The sequence below is a fragment of the Mercenaria mercenaria genome, chromosome 4 (assembly GCF_021730395.1).
Source record: "Mercenaria mercenaria strain notata chromosome 4, MADL_Memer_1, whole genome shotgun sequence".
NCBI lineage: Eukaryota > Metazoa > Mollusca > Bivalvia > Venerida > Veneridae > Mercenaria > Mercenaria mercenaria.
The window spans coordinates 54352537-54372353 of record NC_069364.1 but is presented as its reverse complement, the minus strand read 5'-3'; the positions used below and the strand labels follow the sequence as shown (position 1 = coordinate 54372353).

General features: G+C 36.0%; 1 protein-coding gene across 1 annotated transcript; it reads right to left on the bottom strand.

The window, feature by feature from the left end:
* Window positions 1–2146: 2146 nt before the first annotated feature.
* Window positions 2147–19430, bottom strand: LOC128556377 (chloride intracellular channel protein 5-like). Its single transcript, XM_053541290.1, has 5 exons — window positions 19244–19430; window positions 12861–13208; window positions 11533–11715; window positions 8065–8242; window positions 2147–6787 (listed from the first exon to the last, which is right to left on the bottom strand). The coding sequence occupies exons 1-5, from the start codon at window positions 19328–19330 to the stop codon at window positions 6636–6638; spliced, it is 948 nt and encodes a 315-aa protein (XP_053397265.1). The 5' UTR covers window positions 19331–19430; the 3' UTR covers window positions 2147–6635.
* Window positions 19431–19817: the final 387 nt, after the last annotated feature.

Here is a 19817-nt window from a genome sequence, read left to right as displayed (position 1 = left end):
TATACATGAAATCAAAAACTGCTTGTACACGCTGGACATGCACACACCACTGGATTCGCGGCCGCTCGGACAAGATCTTTTTATAGCATACAGTCGACAAAGAAAATTTTAAATAGAACAGAGCTATCATAAGTTTATTAATATTTATCAGTCTCCCTATATAATTCAGACGCCTCTCATGCTAGTTGGTAAACATTACACTATGGGTTAGAGCCACGCTATGGCCGCCGACTGAGGTCATCCAGCTGGTTTGAGCATGGTTGGAAAGGCTCATGGTATCTTCCTCTCAACATATGACCGTACATGCATTCTAAGTACCAGCCATAAATGATTTTGTGTCAAAAAGTATGCTTTAAAATTGGTTATCATAATTTATATACTTATATATAAATATATAGCAAGGAATCGGAAGTGTGGAGTGGAGCTGGGCATTTACTGTCGTGTATTGTTCGAGCTCTACTTAAATGCAATGTGAAATTATTCTGCAGGCGTATAACATCAATGTATTGTTTCGACATGTTAAAGCATGGTTCTGCTATATGTATCATTCTTAACTACTTCATGTTGCATGTTGAAAACTGAAATGTCTGAGCGGTTCTCAGGTTTTGGTAAAGAAACCATTTACCCAAAGAGTTAACTTCTGCTTCATGCCGAGGTTTGTCCATCAATAAGATGGCAGCAAAGATCATAACAGGACAAATCGTCTTAAAATAAAAACAAAATGCCCCTGGTAGTTTCTGAGGAGATGCGATAACGAGAAATTGTTAACGGAAGGACGGACGGACGGAAGGACGTCGGACCACGGACGCAGAGTGATTTGAATAGCCCACCATCTGATGATGGTGGGCTAAAAAATCATTGTTCCTAAAGCTACTCGCCCATAGTTTCGTTGAATGTTTTTCAGCATGACAATTTCCAACAAGTTAGGCATAAAATGCATGTATACATGACAGTGAAAAATGATAAAGTCAGTGGAAATAAAAGTAAATGCAAGAATATGTATCTTCTGCGTTATTTCAAAAGCGTTGCGACGGTATACTACCTTTTGCACATCATTTTTGGTAATTTATAAGAATAACTTGTAAAAATCATATGTCAATAAGTTTGTTCCACTAGTCAGTTTCAGAGTACACAATATGGATTTTTGAGGGAAATTATTTTTCGCCTAAAATGTGTGGGTTAGTCCCTTTGTTTTGTAGAATTTTCAAGCAGGTCAAGGCACTATGTTGGTTTTCTCATGGCTGTGGTCATTTTGACCAGTCTTATGACCCTTTTACTATATATGGTATACCCTATATAGTAAAATTAACAAAGGGTCATAAGCCTGGTCAAACTGGTCATAGCCGATCCTTTATGGTCATATTCAGATAATTAAACCAACTTTGAATCCATTCCTCCAAAAAGATGTACGAGATGAACGCATCTAATGTCTTCCTTATTTTTAGTTTTGTTTTGATTGGGTTCAACATCGCGCCGACACAGTTATAGGTCAAAGGGCCACTTTCCAGCTTTGATGGTGAAGGTCGAGAAAGACCCCAGGTACCCCTCCCTGCATTATTTCATCATGGGCAGAACCACCAACTTTTCGTAAGCCAGATGGATGGCTTCCTCAGACGAAGAATTCAATGCCTCTAGCAAGGCTCGAACCCACATCGGTGAAGGGCTAGTGATTCGAAATCAGCGACACTAACCACTCGTCCACGGAGGCACGCAGAAAGAAAGGGCCGTAATACTAGGAAAAATTGCCACAGAAAAAAAAGTCATCTTCACATCAAGGCAACTTTAAAGCATATCCTTTCAGTGTCGGAGGAGTATGTAGTAAATAGTATAAACTATCAAAGAGCCATAACTACGGTAACGCTTGTTGCAGCAAAAGTTCCTTCCTTTACGGTCATCTGCACGTCAAACTTGTTCATGAAGCAAATCAGACTGAAATGCTGGATACACCAGATTTCCGTACGTACAGACAGCAGCAACGCTATATGCCCCCGCATAATGAGTGGGCATAATCATATTAGATGCAGCCGAGTTAACATGAGCTGGCATTATAATTCATAAGCTCATAAGTCTTTGACAAATTCAATTAAAACTTTGTAAAATTCCCTTCACTGACTTGAGTGACAAAAAAAAACCCAACAACATTGGACCGATTTCAAATTTTATTGGTAATACAATGTAACATGAAACATTGATACCAGTATAGTGTATATATATTTAGATACATGTATAAAAAGCATTGTTTTACACGAGTCTGCCCAATACATACGTTTTTATTTTATCTTATTAGAAATATTCACAAGTGCTGAGCATTTCAATGACCTGGAATCACATACTTATCACAAATATAGAAAATAAAGAAATCCCAAACAATTATTTATATTCCATTTTTTTCCACTTTAAATTAGTCATAGGAAAAATAACTGATTTTTTTTTTAGAAACATACAAGCAGAAAACCACAGAGCTATGAAATGTTCAGCACTAATAATTACTATGCAATCAACGTTGTAATAATACACACAACAAACTCCATATAGTATAAGTTGAAAGGTCTCTAAATTACACAATATTAAATGATGGGTGTACAGAGAAATGATCTGGGATTACAGGCAATATGCTTCAGCTGTGTATGACAAAATGACAAAACAAATCTAAATATAACATTCGGAAATTTCCCATTGCTCATGATTATTATAGAGAGAAAAACATTCCATACATTTTATTTAGAAAAAGCATTTGAAAATTGTCAAAGTATCTAAAAGAAAGGTACTAAAAATAAAACCATTTTCATAAACCGAGACAAAACCAAATTTTGCAAGAGTCACGATTTTTCTTGTATGGGTAAAATGTAAAAATGTCTCATTACATGAGGCAAGATGGGCAAGGTTCCTTTTTTTCATTTCAAGATAAAATATACATGTTTGTGATAAATTCACCCTAAATATACACTTAATATAGGTGTGATGTAGAAGCTGTGATGTAGCTTACCGCATATATCTAAAGTTAACAATTATCATATAACACATAAGGTGTACTTTTTTCAAATATTTTGTACAAAAATAGAACTAAATATAACATAATTTCTTTTGTAACCGGAATAAGTTCATATATCCTACATATATCATATAAAATGTAAATGATGTTAAGTTATGGAGAGCGAGATAAATTAGTATTACACTTGGTTATACTCTGGCCTTGGCAGCAATTATAGTTCCTATTTTCTAACCTTTACCCTGCTAAGTTTCTAAAATGGACTGGTCCATCATTCAATTTGGGCAGTACCATCTATTATTTGAAGGGGTGTTCACAGAAAATGTACTGAATGAATAGCGAACAGTGCAGACCATGATCAAACTGCACAGATATGCAGGCTGATCTTGGTCTGCACTGGTCGCAAAAGCTAAATAACTTGCCGTCAGCAGGCTAAAGGTTAAAATAACTATCAAACATAATACTACAAAATTTGTTTAAAAAAGTTCATTTTAGGGGGATTCATAGTCGACACTTTAATTTATGACAATAAAATTTTATATTCTACTCTGTTCATTTTTGTGCATTAATTCATTTGTTGCGTAGAATTTTCATTGTATCATCTTGAAAACAAATATCCATTGACAATATTTGGCTATATTTCTTAAAATACAATTCATTATCATAAATTTGCATGCCAGTTACATGCAGATAAAAACAAACGTAGTCCAACATTATCATAGTGAAAAGAAAGAAAGAGAAGAAAAGAAGACATAAAATTATCCTCAACATCTCAAACTTTGTGTATGTATATAATAAAACCCCTATGACCAACAAAAACAAATCTTTTAACGTGCATAAAAGACATTAACAAATTCATTTTTACATATGATTTCTTAATTTTTCAGACACAACACACCTATAGTCATGCACTCAGTCCAGTTACTAACATGTTAGGTTGCCCCAATATATATCTTTGGCAATGATAAACAAGAAAACAAAATACCGGGTATACAATAACATAACTCAGTAAAACCTGTGTACAGAAGTTATCATTATGCTTACACGAAAAAAACTGACCACGGTCCAAGAGTAAATCCTTTGGAAGAATAGAACAGAATACTAGCAGACTGGGCTTGATCAAGTCTATAAACGAAGGGTAGTGAAATGTGCAACATTCCTCACGCACCCTCTAGCATATTTATGCAGACAACAATGGTCTGTTAGTTCAAGCCCTGTACAAAATGGGAGCAAATTCCAAATTTATCGAGAGCTGTAACTTCTATACACAGATTATATACTGGACATATTTGCCAATTATGTATTCACAATACATTAGAACTAGTGAGACCAAGTTTGTAGGTAATAAATACTTTCAATGCACTATTCAAATCATAAAGTTTGAAAACATTTTCAATTAATAAAATGAAGGCACATAGGGTAGAATAACAAATATATAAGAATACCGGTACTTATAGAGAGAACAAACTTTACAGAGCAAGGTTTTCAGACTGTCACTTTACAACACGAACCATGATTCTATTTAAAACAATATGTTCAGTTTGAACAGAGAAACAATTTGTACAGAAGCTGAAAAAAGCACTTTTAATTGGTTACATTATTCTAGTAAATACTGTATGTTAGTACATAAAGAATTTAACTGTTCATAAAATGGTCTGGTTAATCGTTTCAACACAGGTACAAGTATTAAGGCAACATTCTATCACATTTCATTATAAATCAAATGCATATTAAAAATGTCAAGGTGCTTGAGAACAACCACTTTTACTATAAAAATAATTTCAATTATTCTTAATCTTAACTGATATGTAAACAAAAATCTTATCACACTTTTGACACATTATTTAAAATAACTGTGCTTTGCAACAATATACATAGTGGTAATTCTCGTCTTTAAACTAGACTGTGCCCCTACTTTTCCAATTTCAAATCTCTAGACTGTGCCCCTACTTTTCCAATTTCAAATCTCTAGACTGTGCCCCTACTTTTCCAATTTCAAACTTGGCTGCTATCATAAAACTAGATAAGAATTCAATTTCATTTACAAGAGTTACCTATACTAGTATGAACTGTGTAGAATTCAAAAAGCGATGAAGCAATGATTTCATTTATATACAAAAAGTTTCTGGAAGGCCTAGTATGTCATTTATGCTAGCACTAACTTAAGCTAAAAATCTAACAAGAAATCTGCATGTGTTACATATTACAAGTTTACAAATATGCATAAAATGCCTCTGTAGCAGAATATCTGAAATGTCAGCTTGTTGACATTCACTTAAACACTAACTGTACTGACTTTGAAACACTATCTGCATTGATTTTCCTACACTAGCTGCATATCTTTTTGAAATACCAGTTGTTTTAATTTTGAAACATGGTTATTATTTTGAAACACTAGCTGTAATATTTTAGAAACAGTAGCGGCATTTTAATTTTGAAACACTAGCTGCACTAGTGCTGAAACAGTATATGCATTTGTTCTAAACTTGTTGTGTTGCACTGATTTTGAAACAATAACTGCATATGTTCTGAAGTAGATGCACCATCTGTATCAATTTTGAATAATATTCAGACAGTAGCCCCAGTAAATTTGAAATGTGCGCTACATCGGTTTTGAACCAGCTGCAATGATTCTGGAATATTAGCTGCACAAAATTTGAAACACATGCTAGATGAATTAAAATGTTTGCTCTTTAACCCTTAGCCTGCTGCAGGCGAATTTAACAGCCTTTGCAAACAGCTTGGAACCAGATCAGACGCCGATTTAGGTTCCAAGCTGTTTGCTACTCTGACAATATTTCTTCCAATTTTGGAGCAAATTCAATGAACTTTACAATTTTAGCAGACGACATTTCCAGCAGACGACAATTTATCTAGCATGCTAAAGGTTAAAGATTTTTTGAGACAGTTACTGCTTTTTTTCCAAAGATAATCTCCTACAATACAATAACCTTGTTCATTCAGAAAATATATCTAACAAGACTTGAAAGAACTTAACTTTGATAATTACTAGAGAATTCGCAAAGCTATTCTATAGTTTTTATTGCAATATTATTCTAACTCTGAACTTGTGATACAATGCTTCTACTATTCTATAAGAAATCTGCCTACATTTTATTGACAATCTACAATAACATAAATCGAGGGAATGTATATCCATCTCAATGAAAGAGCACCATATTTTCTGTTTTAACCTACAGATAGCTGCAACAAAAACAACTACAGTCTGAATTAAAAACTTCCATTTTTTTTAATTTTCCTATGCAAACTGAAAAAATATTTGTATTATTTTTAGTACTTTCAATGATCTCTCTCATATCAACAATAGCTTCCACTATTATATCTATGATGAAATGAAGCCGAAACTGCTAAGCTAGTCTCTATATCTATTAACACACAGTCATTAAAGCTAGAATGGCCAGTCTCTTGTTGTGAGTGTTTAACAAAACCAACATAACTTCCTTATCTGGCCATTATAGCAATAATACTGTCTCAAAGTGCTTTAAAGAACAGTTGTCTTTATATAAACCTGTGTCAGAATATACAAGTACAGTTCACTGCTCTATGAATATGGCAATAGAAGTTGGCAGATGCAGTTGTATCCACAACAATAGTTTGGTGAGATGCAGCTCTGTTTTCTCCCCTTTTATTCCTGTACCTGTTCCTGTTCTGCTGCATCATCATCGGCCATTTGCTCATCCTCGCCACCACCGTTAGTTACCTCATTGTCCAACATGGCTGCAATTTGGGGTGGAATTGAACAGGTTTTCGTAAGATTTGGGTCTACACCAAAGCGACCTAGAAAAGAATAGCATTTGCTATGTTAAGGGGCTGTTGCAGTATGTATTAAAGCGAAAGTAACTTCAAAATACCCAAGCTGAAAACAAAAACAGAAAAGCTATTAAGAGAAACTTGAGGTCGTCTTCAAGGAGATTAACCAGTCTACTGGTGTTAATCTTATGAAATTAATTCTAGTGGTTTAGAAGATACTGACTGGACAGAAATTAATGCTATGTGACCTTTGATATTCAAGTCTGTCAGTGAACCTGGATTTTGTGACCCAGATCATGACCTTTAAATGTGACTGCCTTGGACCTAATAACTCTGGTTGTGTGTTCTGCATGTTGCCTTCTTGAGGTTAACACGTGATTCATTTCTTAAAGAAATCTTCCAAGCAGTTCAGAACATATGGAGCAGACACAAATTACAGACAGACTCCAATATAACCCAAATATTCTTTGTATAGGGGGATATAATACCACAAAGGCAATAGTGCATTAAGAACATGTAAATTTATCAGTAGTGCAGCTAACGAGTCAAGAGTTGTAGTATATTTGACAAAAGCACTGCCTTGTGGGTGCAGACACTCAATGATTTTTTTGTCTCTGTATCACAGAAATATTGTCCTATCCATGATTTATTAAGTCCAAAAGGGGCTATTATTCTTGCAAAAAGCAATGTAGAGTTACGGTATTTGCTGTGTAGTCAGCTTTTAATGGTGAATAACTGCTCCAAGTTTTAAAGCAATAGCTTTGACAGTTTAGGAGAAAAGCTGACCTAAACGCAAAACTTAACCAAGAAATCTGATATTTTCCAAGTCCAAAAGCGGCCATAATTGTGGCAAAATGCAGGATGGAGTTATGTTTCTTGCTTTAAAGAGTCGGCTATAGATGGTGAACAAGTGTTGCAAGTTTTAAATTAATGGCTTTGAAAGTTTAGGAGAAAAGCTGACCTAAACATTTAACTTAACCAGGCATTGCCAACGCTGATCAAGTGATGACAATAACTCATTTCCCCCCCAAAAAAATCAGATGAGCTAAAAATATGCTAGTCCTGGTTTGAATCTGCCATTAGAGAAATGAGTTCTTGCATTTCTGTTCATATTGTTTAAACCTTTTTCAGTAGGTTCTTGTTTACCTGTTTAAGGCAAGATAAAAAATCTCTGTAAACGTTCGGCCAACAAATCTTTCTTGTATTTATTTAGTAGTCTGGCTGGTTAAGCTAGCCAATATATGAAGGTATTAAGTTTTAAATCAGATTTCAACATGTTCAATCCGGTCTGTTCTAAAAATTACCTTTTATTCCATTTTTCCTGAATTCTGACATCTCCTTATCGCTGAATCTTTCCCAGTGAAACTTTAACAAGTCAGCATCTAAGGGGAGTGTTTCAGAGAAAGCTGGTGTATCATATGCATCCCGCAAGTAACGCCACAAATTCTTATAAGAATCAGGGATCTCAAAATCTCGGAAATACTGCAAATGAAAAATCAAATTAAAAATAAGACTTTTTCATTTTTGGCAACAAAAAAATCATAAAATAAAATCAAGGACTAGACTTTAAGTAATTAGGTAGCGAGATACTGGCCACCAAAAATAATTTAGCTAATGCAATGTAAAACTTCTGAACAAAAGTGGCCCAAAATTCGATCCCAGATACCAGTAGGAAACTGGAAAGCCATAACTACTGCTACACATTAAATACCTTAGGTGTAAGCATCACATTTTTTATTTTTAAGAATTAAGTCTTAAGCGGAGTTATATGAAATGATGCAATACATATCTGTTTTAACAGTGAAATACACTATGTAAAAACAAAGAAAAGACGAAATGATGCAATACATATCTGTTTTAACAGTGAAATACACTATGTAAAAACAAAGAAAAGACGAAATGATGCAATACATATCTGTTTTAACAGTGAAATACACTATGTAAAAACAAAGAAAAGACACTAAGACAAATCTGGTAATACAATAATATGTTTCCCTGACCTTGCAGCTATGAAATTAATTTTCTGCCTTATATTTCTTGCCTACAGATTTTTCATTATTATCTATAAATCTCGACTTTGGGACTGTAGACAGACTGACCTCCGTTTGGATGTCCATTCTGTCATATTCCTCAAATACTAGTTTTTATCTTAACTCAAGCAGGTTGTTCTTATCATAACATTTTTGGTGCCCTTTGCTCCATAAAAATGTGCAATTTTAAAGGCTTACAGCACAATACATTATCATGATTATTCAATTACAAAATGTTGCAGTATTTATTATAAAAAAAACCATTCAAGTGAGGTACATGCAGGCTAGAATGTAGACATTATCAGCATAATGAGAACCTTCATATAAACTTTTTGTTGTTTCTATAATTATATAACATATCCTAGAATAAAGACTATAACCTTCAAGGAAAAATATTACTTAGTACAACCAAACTTTATACATCTCAAGGTCAAGGCTGTCCTATTTTAAAATGTTAGTTTATTAATAAACACTTACAAAATGTAACTTCTTAAAAGTACTTAGTTAAAGTTTAAACAACAGATCTGCAACCTGCTGATTGAGATAGATTTAAATATAGAGCTCTCTATAACCTGTTTACATCATTAACATAATATATACACATCCCATATCCTAAAATATTCAGTCCTCTTGAATTTGCAATTCATAAATGTGTATAATTTTATCTTTTATTCATTTACTTTCATAGAAAAAAATCTTTAGTTTACCATGGCAACAACTCAATAACATACTGGCAACAGCTCAATAACGTATTTCATAACTGCACTCTTGAATATCAATTTCATTTGTTTATGAATCAAGATATCAGAGATGCACGTTTCCCCCGACAATGTAAACTAATACTATTCATCTAGTGCTACTTGTGAAACGTAACTTTGAAACTAAGTAGGATGATTGTAATAAATACATAATAAGGTACGTGTAGTAAACAAACCATGTTGCAATGTAACACAGAAACAGATCTGTACCAACAAATAACCTTGTTCTACTTTACTAAAGAAATTATGACAATTTTGCTTAAAATTTACACAGACCACACTACTAGCTGTATTTTTTTGAATGTGTAACTAACATTACCGTTAACGTATAATAACTCGGAGCTGTAGACAAGAAAACAAGGAACCAATAAATTTAAAACAGTGTCTGTGACTTTTTTTTTTTTTTACTTCTATCAAGTTTTAAATAAATTCCTTATTGGTCCGTGTATATGCATGCCTTATGTCTAAAATTTCATCTGCAGAGTCCCAGTAAACAAAGACCTGTACTGCTGTAAAACAGGACTGTCCCATATTACGGCCTGTACCATCTTTAATCCAAGGTCATTATGACCTTGCCCTTTGACTAAATGATTCAAAACATACATGTAATACGGCTCATCTACTGATCGCAGACAATCATCCTATGTCCTATGATGTCTGGAGCAAGAATGCTACAGGCTTTCTAAGTTAATGAACAGTCACCATTTTCAGTCTCGAGGACCTTGTGACCTAGTCTAAAACTTTGACCTTATGACCCCTAAAATAATAGGTGTAACCTACTAACCAAAGACCATCATCCTACAATGTTTAACAACTGCTGGCTAAGCCCTTCTTCAGTTTTTGAGCAGAAACCTCGACCTTTGACCCACCAAGACCCCCCTCCCCACCCCAAAAGACAATCGGGAGGAGGGGTCATCCATTGATCACAGGTAACCATCCAATGATGTTTGTGGACTGTAGACCAAAGTGTTCTTCAGTTTTCAATCTCAAGGTCCATGTGACCTTCACTTTTGACCTAATGACCCCCAAAACAATAGGAGTTGCCTACTGTACACCAGGGAATAGCAGAGATACAGATAAACTTTATTATAAACTTGTTAAAACTGGATATTCACCTCTTTAATATTTTTTGTTTTGGGGTTTACATGGCTTTTCAACAGTATTTCAGTTATGTAACAGCAGGCTGTACCATAGACCCAATCCGTGACTGTACTAGTACAAGCCTGTTCTCCAAAAGTATCGTCAGAGAACATTCGCCTCGACTGATGTTTTGTTGTTGGATTAAACGTCGCACCGACACATGATAGGTCATATTGCGAATTTCCAGCTTTAATGGTGGAGGAAGACCCCAGGTGCCCCTCCGTGCATTTTTTTTATCACGAGCGGGCACCTGGGTAGAACCATCGACCTTCCGTAAGCCAGCTGGATGGCTTCCTCACATGAAGAATTCAACGCCCCGAGTGAGGCTCGAACCCACATCGATGAGGGGCAAGTGATTTGAAGTCAGCGACCTTAACCACTCGGCCATGGAAGCCCCTTTGACTGATGATCTAACTCCCAGCCTGCAATCCTTAGATCTGCACTTTCCCTATTGCTGAACTTCCATTAAACTTGTTCATTTGCATTATTCATAGGCGGCAATGGCTTTTTAAAGAAAATCACTTGCGTATCATGACATAACACAAGAAATATTTTGTACTTTTAAAAGTTATCACAGGATCCCACTTCACGCATCTCACAATCTGAGTGAGTGGCAAACAAAGTCCCCTTCTATGTTCATACATGGTGTAAATCAAGGAATACAAAGATTACTAGTACACTTGAACTTTCAAAGATTTTGGTATACATTTGTTGCAAGATAAGATAAATCTTCTTGTAGATTTCATAATACTTCTAAATTTGTTCATATTTGGCCAACATGTATTGACTTTAACTGCAGAATTAGTATCCAGGTTTTACAGAACACCATGTATACATTTATTACCTTTCCAGCAACGATGAGATGTTGTAACCGTGGCAACAAGAAGCAATCTGTGTATGACAAGTCCTCAGCCTCTAGAAAGGTAGTTTTAGTTTCTGCTAGATGATCATCTACTTTTTTTAGTATGTTTTTCAGTCTGGCCAAATGTGACTCTTGATTAACTCCTTTCATGAATGCATTGAAATGCTGCAAGAAAAGAAATGAAAAATACTGCGTTAGATGCAATACCTATCCACAGTGTTTTTTCTGAACAGTTAGGGTTTGAAATTCAGCCCTACTCCATTGTCCAAAGAGAATGTTTTTAGCTGACTCTGACAAAAATTACATTCAAAACAGACTGTAAAATCATTAATATCTGCTTGGGACTAATTTTCACGGTTTTGGCGGTTGCATAAAAAAGTATTTATATAAATATAAATCCAAGAAATCAAATCTACACACTCATACATCATATCTTTAAGTTGAAATCGATAAATTCATATCTCTAAAGTTTAAAACCATGAAATCATTGTATTGGCATAGATTTTTTTTCAAATTCAAGAACTTAAATGACTGTATGGTAGGAAATTTAGTTATAATCAGGTTTTTTTCCCCCTTTATAATAGGGGCCGTTTATAGGCCCCTTCCCCTCAGAAAATTTCTTTAAAATCATGCAGTTTTCCCCAAAAATTGACTTTACATCAGGTTTTTTATTCCCCTTTGCCCAAATACCGAGTTGTTTTTTTCCCCAAATCAGAGGCCTGGGCCCCTTCCCCTCCTGGTATAAAAAAAAACCCTGATAATTCATGCAACAGTAATGCTTCTTGACCACCAAACTGAAAGTTGCCGTTATATGATGTACCTACTTTAATGACACGTCACAGTTAACAAAATTTAATCCCTCATGTCTGCTGTCACATACTGGCACTCACTAAACTGAAGGAAATGCCACACTGACGTAAGCTCTGCTATGATAAAACTTAAAAAGTCAAAATTATTTATAATGATTTAATCATTTAACAGGCCAGAATAAGTCAGAGATTGTCCCCTTGAGTGCATGTTTAGGTTTATTTGCATTTGCTGCCGTTTTTAACAGAATTTCGGTTGTGTAACAGGGGCAGTTAACCTAACCGTAACCAGTACTCACAGATGCCAACAGTTGAATGTCTCTGCAAGATCAAGAGGTGGAGGACGAAATGACCCATGACATGTCTGTTATTAAGTCATCACAGAGAACATGTGCCATGCCCAGGGATCAAACTCAGGACCCAGCAGTCCTTACATCCACACTCTCCCTATCGTGCTAAGTGGGTAGACTCCCCGTTACTGAACCAAAAGCATTATTTACTTACCGTTGAAATGCTGTCCACTTTGCCAAGAATGTGGTCTTTTGTATTTTTGGGCCGTTTCAGAAGTGGGCAGTCACTATTCACTGAATCAAAGAACTTTTCTACATCATCCGTAGATTCTGGCGTATAACCTTCTATTGACTGTCCAAAAATGTCTTTGCCACTAATACCTTCACAGAAAGGGTAGATCTTTGCTCTGTTTTTTTCTTTAAAATCTGCAGGTGGATTCACTTGACTAACTGTCCAGACTTTAAAGTCTACATTTTTCTGTTGAGCTAATATATATGACAACATAAACCCCTGCTGGCTCATTGGACAAGCACCTTGTGTCTCATTGTCAATCAAAGAAGCCTGAAATTAAAAGAATATTCATATCATTTACTAATTATTAGTACTGAACAACTCTAGTTATCCAAACATATGTACACTCATTCTAATTGTTAAATTTCATTTTGCATACACACACAATAAACACAGCAATGACAGGAAACAGTTTGTCCATTTCTACCACAGTCAAAAATAGACAATCTCTCAATATTAAACAAGAGCGCCGCCAAGCGGGGCAATATACGCCCGAAGGCTTACATCATAGGATGGGAGCAAAATTTTAAGAACTTGACTGTTGTAGCCCCAAAGGACTGGAACAACAAAAGGAAAACTTCAAAAAACAAATCTAAGTCCACAAAAAAAATATTCAAAGTCTACAAAAAAATCCTTATCAGGTACAGGTATGTAAAAATACACCTAAAAATTGGAGGTACCATCCATGTTGTACCACAGAAAAGTGGTCTCGGTTTTTCCTTACGGCCAATAATAAAAAAGTTTCAAAATAAGCTATTTATAGTAACATAAAAGAGAAGTAATTAAAAAGAAAAATTATTGTAAGTACAAAAAAGAGATCTGCCAAATAAAAACAAGAGCATTGCAATCATTAAATTTATAAATATCAAGTAGCCTACATGGAGAAGATGTATACTGTAATTGTAACAAGAGGACCATGATGGTCCTGAATCGCTCACCTCTTCCCACATGACACAATTTTGAGTATGACATCGTTTTTTTCTATTATTTGACATAGTGACCTAGTTTTTGAGCTCATGTGACCCAGTTTTGAACTTGACCTAGATATTATCAAGATAAAAATTCTGACCAATTTTCATGAAGATCCATTGAAATATATGGGCTCTAAGAGAGGTCAAAAGATTTTAATAATTTTAGACCTACTGACCTAGTTTTTGACCGCAGTTGACCCAGTTTCAAACTTGACCTAGATATCATCAAGATGAACATTCAGACCAACTTTCATACAGATCCCATGAAAAGTATGGCCTCTAGAGAGGTCACAAGGTTTTTTTATTATTTGACCTACTGACCTAGTTTTTTAAGGCACGTGACCCAGTTTTAAACTTGACCTAGATATCATCAAGGTGAACATTCTGACCAATTCTTATGGAAACCCATTCACAAGTATGGTCTCTAGAGAGGTCACAGGGTTTTTCTATTTTTAGACCTAATGACCAAGTTTTTGACCGCACATGACCCTGTTTCGAACTTGACCTAGATATCATCAAGATGAACATTCAGACCAATTTTCATACAGATCCCATGAAAAATATGGCCTCTAGAGAGGTCACAAGGTTTTTCTATTATTTGACCTACTGACCTAGTTTTTGACCGCACGTGACCCACTTTCAAACTTGACCTAGATATCATCAAGATGAACATTCAGACCAACTTTCATACAGATCCCATGAAAAATATGGCCTCTAGAGAGGTCACAAGGTTTTTCTATTTTTTGACCTACTGACCTAGTTTTTGACCGCACGTGACCCACTTTCAAACTTGACCTAGATATCATCAAGATGAACATTCAGACCAATTTTCATGAAGATCTCATGAAATATATGGCCTCTAGAGAGGTCACAAGGTTTTCTATTTTTAGACCTACTGACCTAGTTTTTGAATGCACATGACCAAGTTTCGAACTTGACCTAGATATCATCAAGATGAACATTCTGACCAACTTTCATACAGATCCCAAGAAAAATATGGCCTCTAGAGAGGTCACAAGGTTTTTCTATTATTTGATCTACTGACCTAGTTTTTGATGGCATGTGACCCAGTTTCCAACTTGACCTAGATATCATCAAGATGACCGTTCTGACCAATTTTCATGAAGATCTTTCGAAATATATGGCCTCTAGAGAGGTCACATTGTTTTTCTATTGTTAGACCTACTGACCTAGTTTTTGATGGCACATGACCCAGTTTCGAACTTGACCTAGATATCATCAAGGTGAACATTCTGACCAAGTTTCATGAAGATCTTGTGAAATATTTGGCCTCTAGAGAGGTCACAAGGTTTTTCTATTTTTAGACCTACTGACCTAGTTTTTGATGGCACGTGACCCAGTTTCGAACTTGACCTAGATATCATCAAGATGAACATTCTGACCAACTTTCATAAAGATCCCATGAAAAATGTGACCTCTAGAGTTGTCACAAGCAAAAGTTTACGGACGGACGGACGCACGCACGGACGACGGACACCGCGCGATCACAAAAGCTCACCTTGTCACTTTGTGACAGGTGAGCTAACAAAAAAGGCCTAAACACAGATATTGTTATTCAGTACTGGTTTCAGACCAGTTTCCGATAAAAAATGAGGGTTTTCATTATATTTATTTTTAAATACAAATTGTTTACAAAAGTAATCTACAAATCGTTAAACCCTAGTCTTTACTCTTTGCAAGGATGTAAACAATACCGGCCTTATCTGCGCATGCGTCCAAAAACAGGGGCTCCGAAAGGGCAGTCTAATTAACGTTAATTGGTTTATCTACAGTACCAGTTTCCGATAAATGGTTTTTTAAGCAGCTTTAGAATTGTTTTGACTGAAAATCTTTTATAATTTTGATTTTAAATTATGTAATTAACCTTTACTACTTTTTCCCATAAATCGTACAGGGTATGGCTACCTTCCGTTCCGTTACGTACGGTACCGTACAGCACCTGTACAATCATATTATGCAACACTTCAGACAAGCACCTTTCACATCGTGTATTTGCCTAGCTTTGTAAACAGTAGTTTATTTGATTACTGTATACATTGTACCCCCGGTATATGGGAGTTTTATATTGATTTTAAGTCCTTAAGCTGTGTTATATAGATTTTAAAAAAGTAATAAAAAAAAGATAAAAGTTTGAGCCGAGGCTGGGATTCGAACCCACGTCCTCTTACACCTGAAGCGAGCGCTCTACCTTGTTTCTAAATACCCATGTGATGCAATAGTAGTATAATTTCCTTAATAGTTTATCTAAATTATAAAGGGAGAGTAATTCTACAACGGAGTGCAAATCATAAGCTCAGGATTTACCTCCCTGGAATAGGACAAACATGGGTTTGTCTTCCGCGCATGCGTGACATGTGGAATCCCTCAGATGTAAACAAAACAGAAAGTTGATTGCTTAATAAAGAAGGTAGAATTTCTCTGTAAACACTTGTCATTGATGAACGAAATTTCACTTGATGTTTGCTTGTGAAACAGCCTTCCAAAACATATAGTACTCGCTTTATGAAGGGTAACATGAAAGGAGAAATTACGAGAATTCGGATACTGTTACTGATCGGGTACTGTTCCAATACCAGTATGCAATTACAAAGAAATGTTACATGTTGAAAATAAATGCCAAATAAAATACAAACAGCAGAATTTTTAGTTAATAAATAGGTGCATTACAGATGACAGACATAGCCTATTAAAAGACCATTCCTAAAGTGTGCCAAAAAACATGCCTAAATTATGCAAAAGTCCATGCCTAAAGTATGTTAAAATGCACTGTTATATTTTTTTCCAGGGGGAGCACGGTCCCGGACCGACCACCGACCCAGAAGTGCCCTTTTCATTGCCAGCACCCTGCCCTTTTTTAATCCTAGCTGGAGCACTGCAATGCAGAGCAATATACATAAAGCAAAGTCATATATGACCTTTGACCCTTAAGTGTGACCATGACCTTGAAGCGAGTCATCCAGAACATGCGCTCTGCACATCGTTACAATGTGGTGAACATTTCTGCCAAGTTTCTTTGAAATCCTTCCAGCAGTTCAAGAGTTACAGAGCGGACACGAAACAAACTGATAAGACTTTTGACCCCTAAGTGTGACCTTGACCTTGAAGCAAGTCATCTGGAACATGCGCTCTGCACGTCGTCTTGGTGTGGTGAACATTTGTGTCAAGTTTCTTTGAAATCCATCAAGGGGTTCAAGAGTTACAGAGCGGACACGAAACAAACTGATATGACCTTTGACTCCTAAGTGTGACCTTCACCTTGAAGCGAGACATCCAAAACATGCGCTCTGCACATCGTCTCGGTGTGGTGAACATTTGTGTAAAGTTTCCTTGAAATCCTTCAAGGGGTTCAAGAGTTACAGATCGGACACGAAATTGCTAACGGACAGACGTACGGACACCAGCGTCATAACATAATACGTCATTTCGGGCGTATAAAAAGCTATCCGCACACAACGTATGGTGACAAGAGCCTGAACAGAAGATATTTCTTAGACAACTTTCCTATTATAAAGCAGCAATGACCTTCACCTTGATCCAGGTAACCTCAAATATTTATAATCTCAACCTTTATCTGCATTATAAAATCTATCTACCTTGCAGGAACAATTTTTTCTATTTCAATCAGTTTAACCAATACACAATCCCAACCTTTGTCCCTTTTTGACTGGAACAAAATAGTTAAAAGCCCAGGCAGGGTCAGGAGAGGGACACTACCCATTTGCTGCCCTTCAAATGTTTCTGTGACTTTGTATCTGTTTTGCAATGCCACAGAGATATATTATGCTGAATATCAGGCCCATTCCCCCCTCAAAATAGTATAATTATTTTCCCCATTAATTTAAAAAAAATCCCCCCTCGAAAAAAAAAAGAGAGAGGGAGAAATGGTGAACAGACAGAGTGATGACAACAACTGGTACATGCAATGTACTGTAAACGGCACTTTATACTTACCACCGTCCGATCTGGACAGATTTTAATGCAAGCATAGTTTCAGAAAGGGATATAAGTCCAGGTATACACATATTTAAATAAAGCATGGGAGTTAAGTTTCTGCAGTGGGACACAAATTTTAATTCCGTATTTAATTGTTTTCAAACACTTGCAAGTATAGAAGGTTTGATTTTGAGCAATATTAGTGGGCAGAGTTACTCACTTGTCTTCTATAGCCGAGTAACAGCCAATCAGCATTGCCCGTTTACAACGCACTGCGAGACATGACCTGCACAACTGTGTGTGTTTCGCTGATTGAAAACCGATAGTTTATAAAGTGTTTGAAGTAAATTTCGACTAGATTTCTCACGTACTAATTATGTGGCAGAAGTAAAGAACATTTTAGGAAAGGTTGGAAATTCAGTGTCATTTTCTGTTTCCGGTTCCGTAAAAATAATGTTAATAACTGGCAGAATTCATACAGCAAAGTTTATATTGAAATATCAGAATTCAAGATTTGGGTCAGTGAAGTTGAAAAGAATGTTTGTATTTGTTTGCATTTCTTAACTAGCATATGGTATTATTGAAATTCCCCCTCGATTATCAATATCACTCGGTCAAAAAACCCATTTAGGTCCAAATACTCACTCCATGGCCAAATCCTTGAAACAGTTAGTGATGCCAAACATCTTGGAGTCAACAGATCTCCTCAGACCTTAACTGGAACAAACATGTTAACCAGGTCACCTTCAAATCAAGTCAAACTCTTAACTGCATGTAATACTCGGAAAGAGGGCGTGGCAAAACATAAAATGTCAGCGAGGCAAGTTTCACTTTAATGTCAACATAAATTCATTATCAGCGATGTAATCATTACAAATACTTTGTGAATGTACCAGAAATTTTCATTGGAGATTTCCTAACTGAAATATGCAGGATAAGTTTGGACGTGACAGTGACTGTCAAAAGTTACCATGCTGTCCCGAAACATCTTATTATTTGGACTGACACCGTAACGGACCGACAGACGCATGTGATGGGCTGGTCTCTGAAAATGTGTAGTGATAGGTATATTTATAGAAATTCCTTTAGTGACAATGTTAAAGTGTCTGCCTACAGATCAACTTCATCAAGTGGTCCATGGTTCCAGCCCCAGTAGGGACCTTGGTTTTCTCTCCCAGGGTTCATTTTATTTGCAACAAAAATTCGTAACTGTCGGAACAGGAAACTTACAGTAAACAAACTGTCATAACATAAATGCAATTAGCACAATAATCTAAAATATGACTGCTCTTGTACGTAATTCTAGCAAATACATTTGATGTCAACAAAGTTTGACCGACTTTGCGGCTTGAGTTTCAAGGTAAAATTATGATAACATACCCGAATATACAGGGAATATTTAGGGGTATCCGATACTTCCTCCTGTTGCTGCATTCCGTTGGCAGCATCAGTGCCGTCCTCACTCATTCTGGCAATCGACTTTTTGCACTAAATAATCAAATATAACGTAACACCTTACACAGTAAGGCCTCGCCCATTAAAATATGGCTGACACGCATGCGCGACACTGTCGGAGATTTGATTTCGTCACGTGACAAGAAGTAAGATCTCGCCAAACTATAGTAATACTGATATACTTCGAAGTTCCTACGGAGGTGAAGGACCCGGGACGTCTCAATCGACCCAGCTGTAAATGGGTAGTATACTGAACAAATTGCTGGGGGTAAGGTTTAATTGGTTTTAAATAGTTCGCTCGAAAACTCCATGTGGACAGAGCTTATGTTCATTGTCTACCGTTTCAAGAGACTGTCCGCATTGAACGTTACTTTATGGTCAGTTACTTACATATCCAGGTGGTTTTTATTCTACTTTCAGTGTTCAGTACTTGATATTGCATCTTAGTATCACCCATCCATATCCTGCGCCACCACATTCCTTCACCCTTCTCCTACTT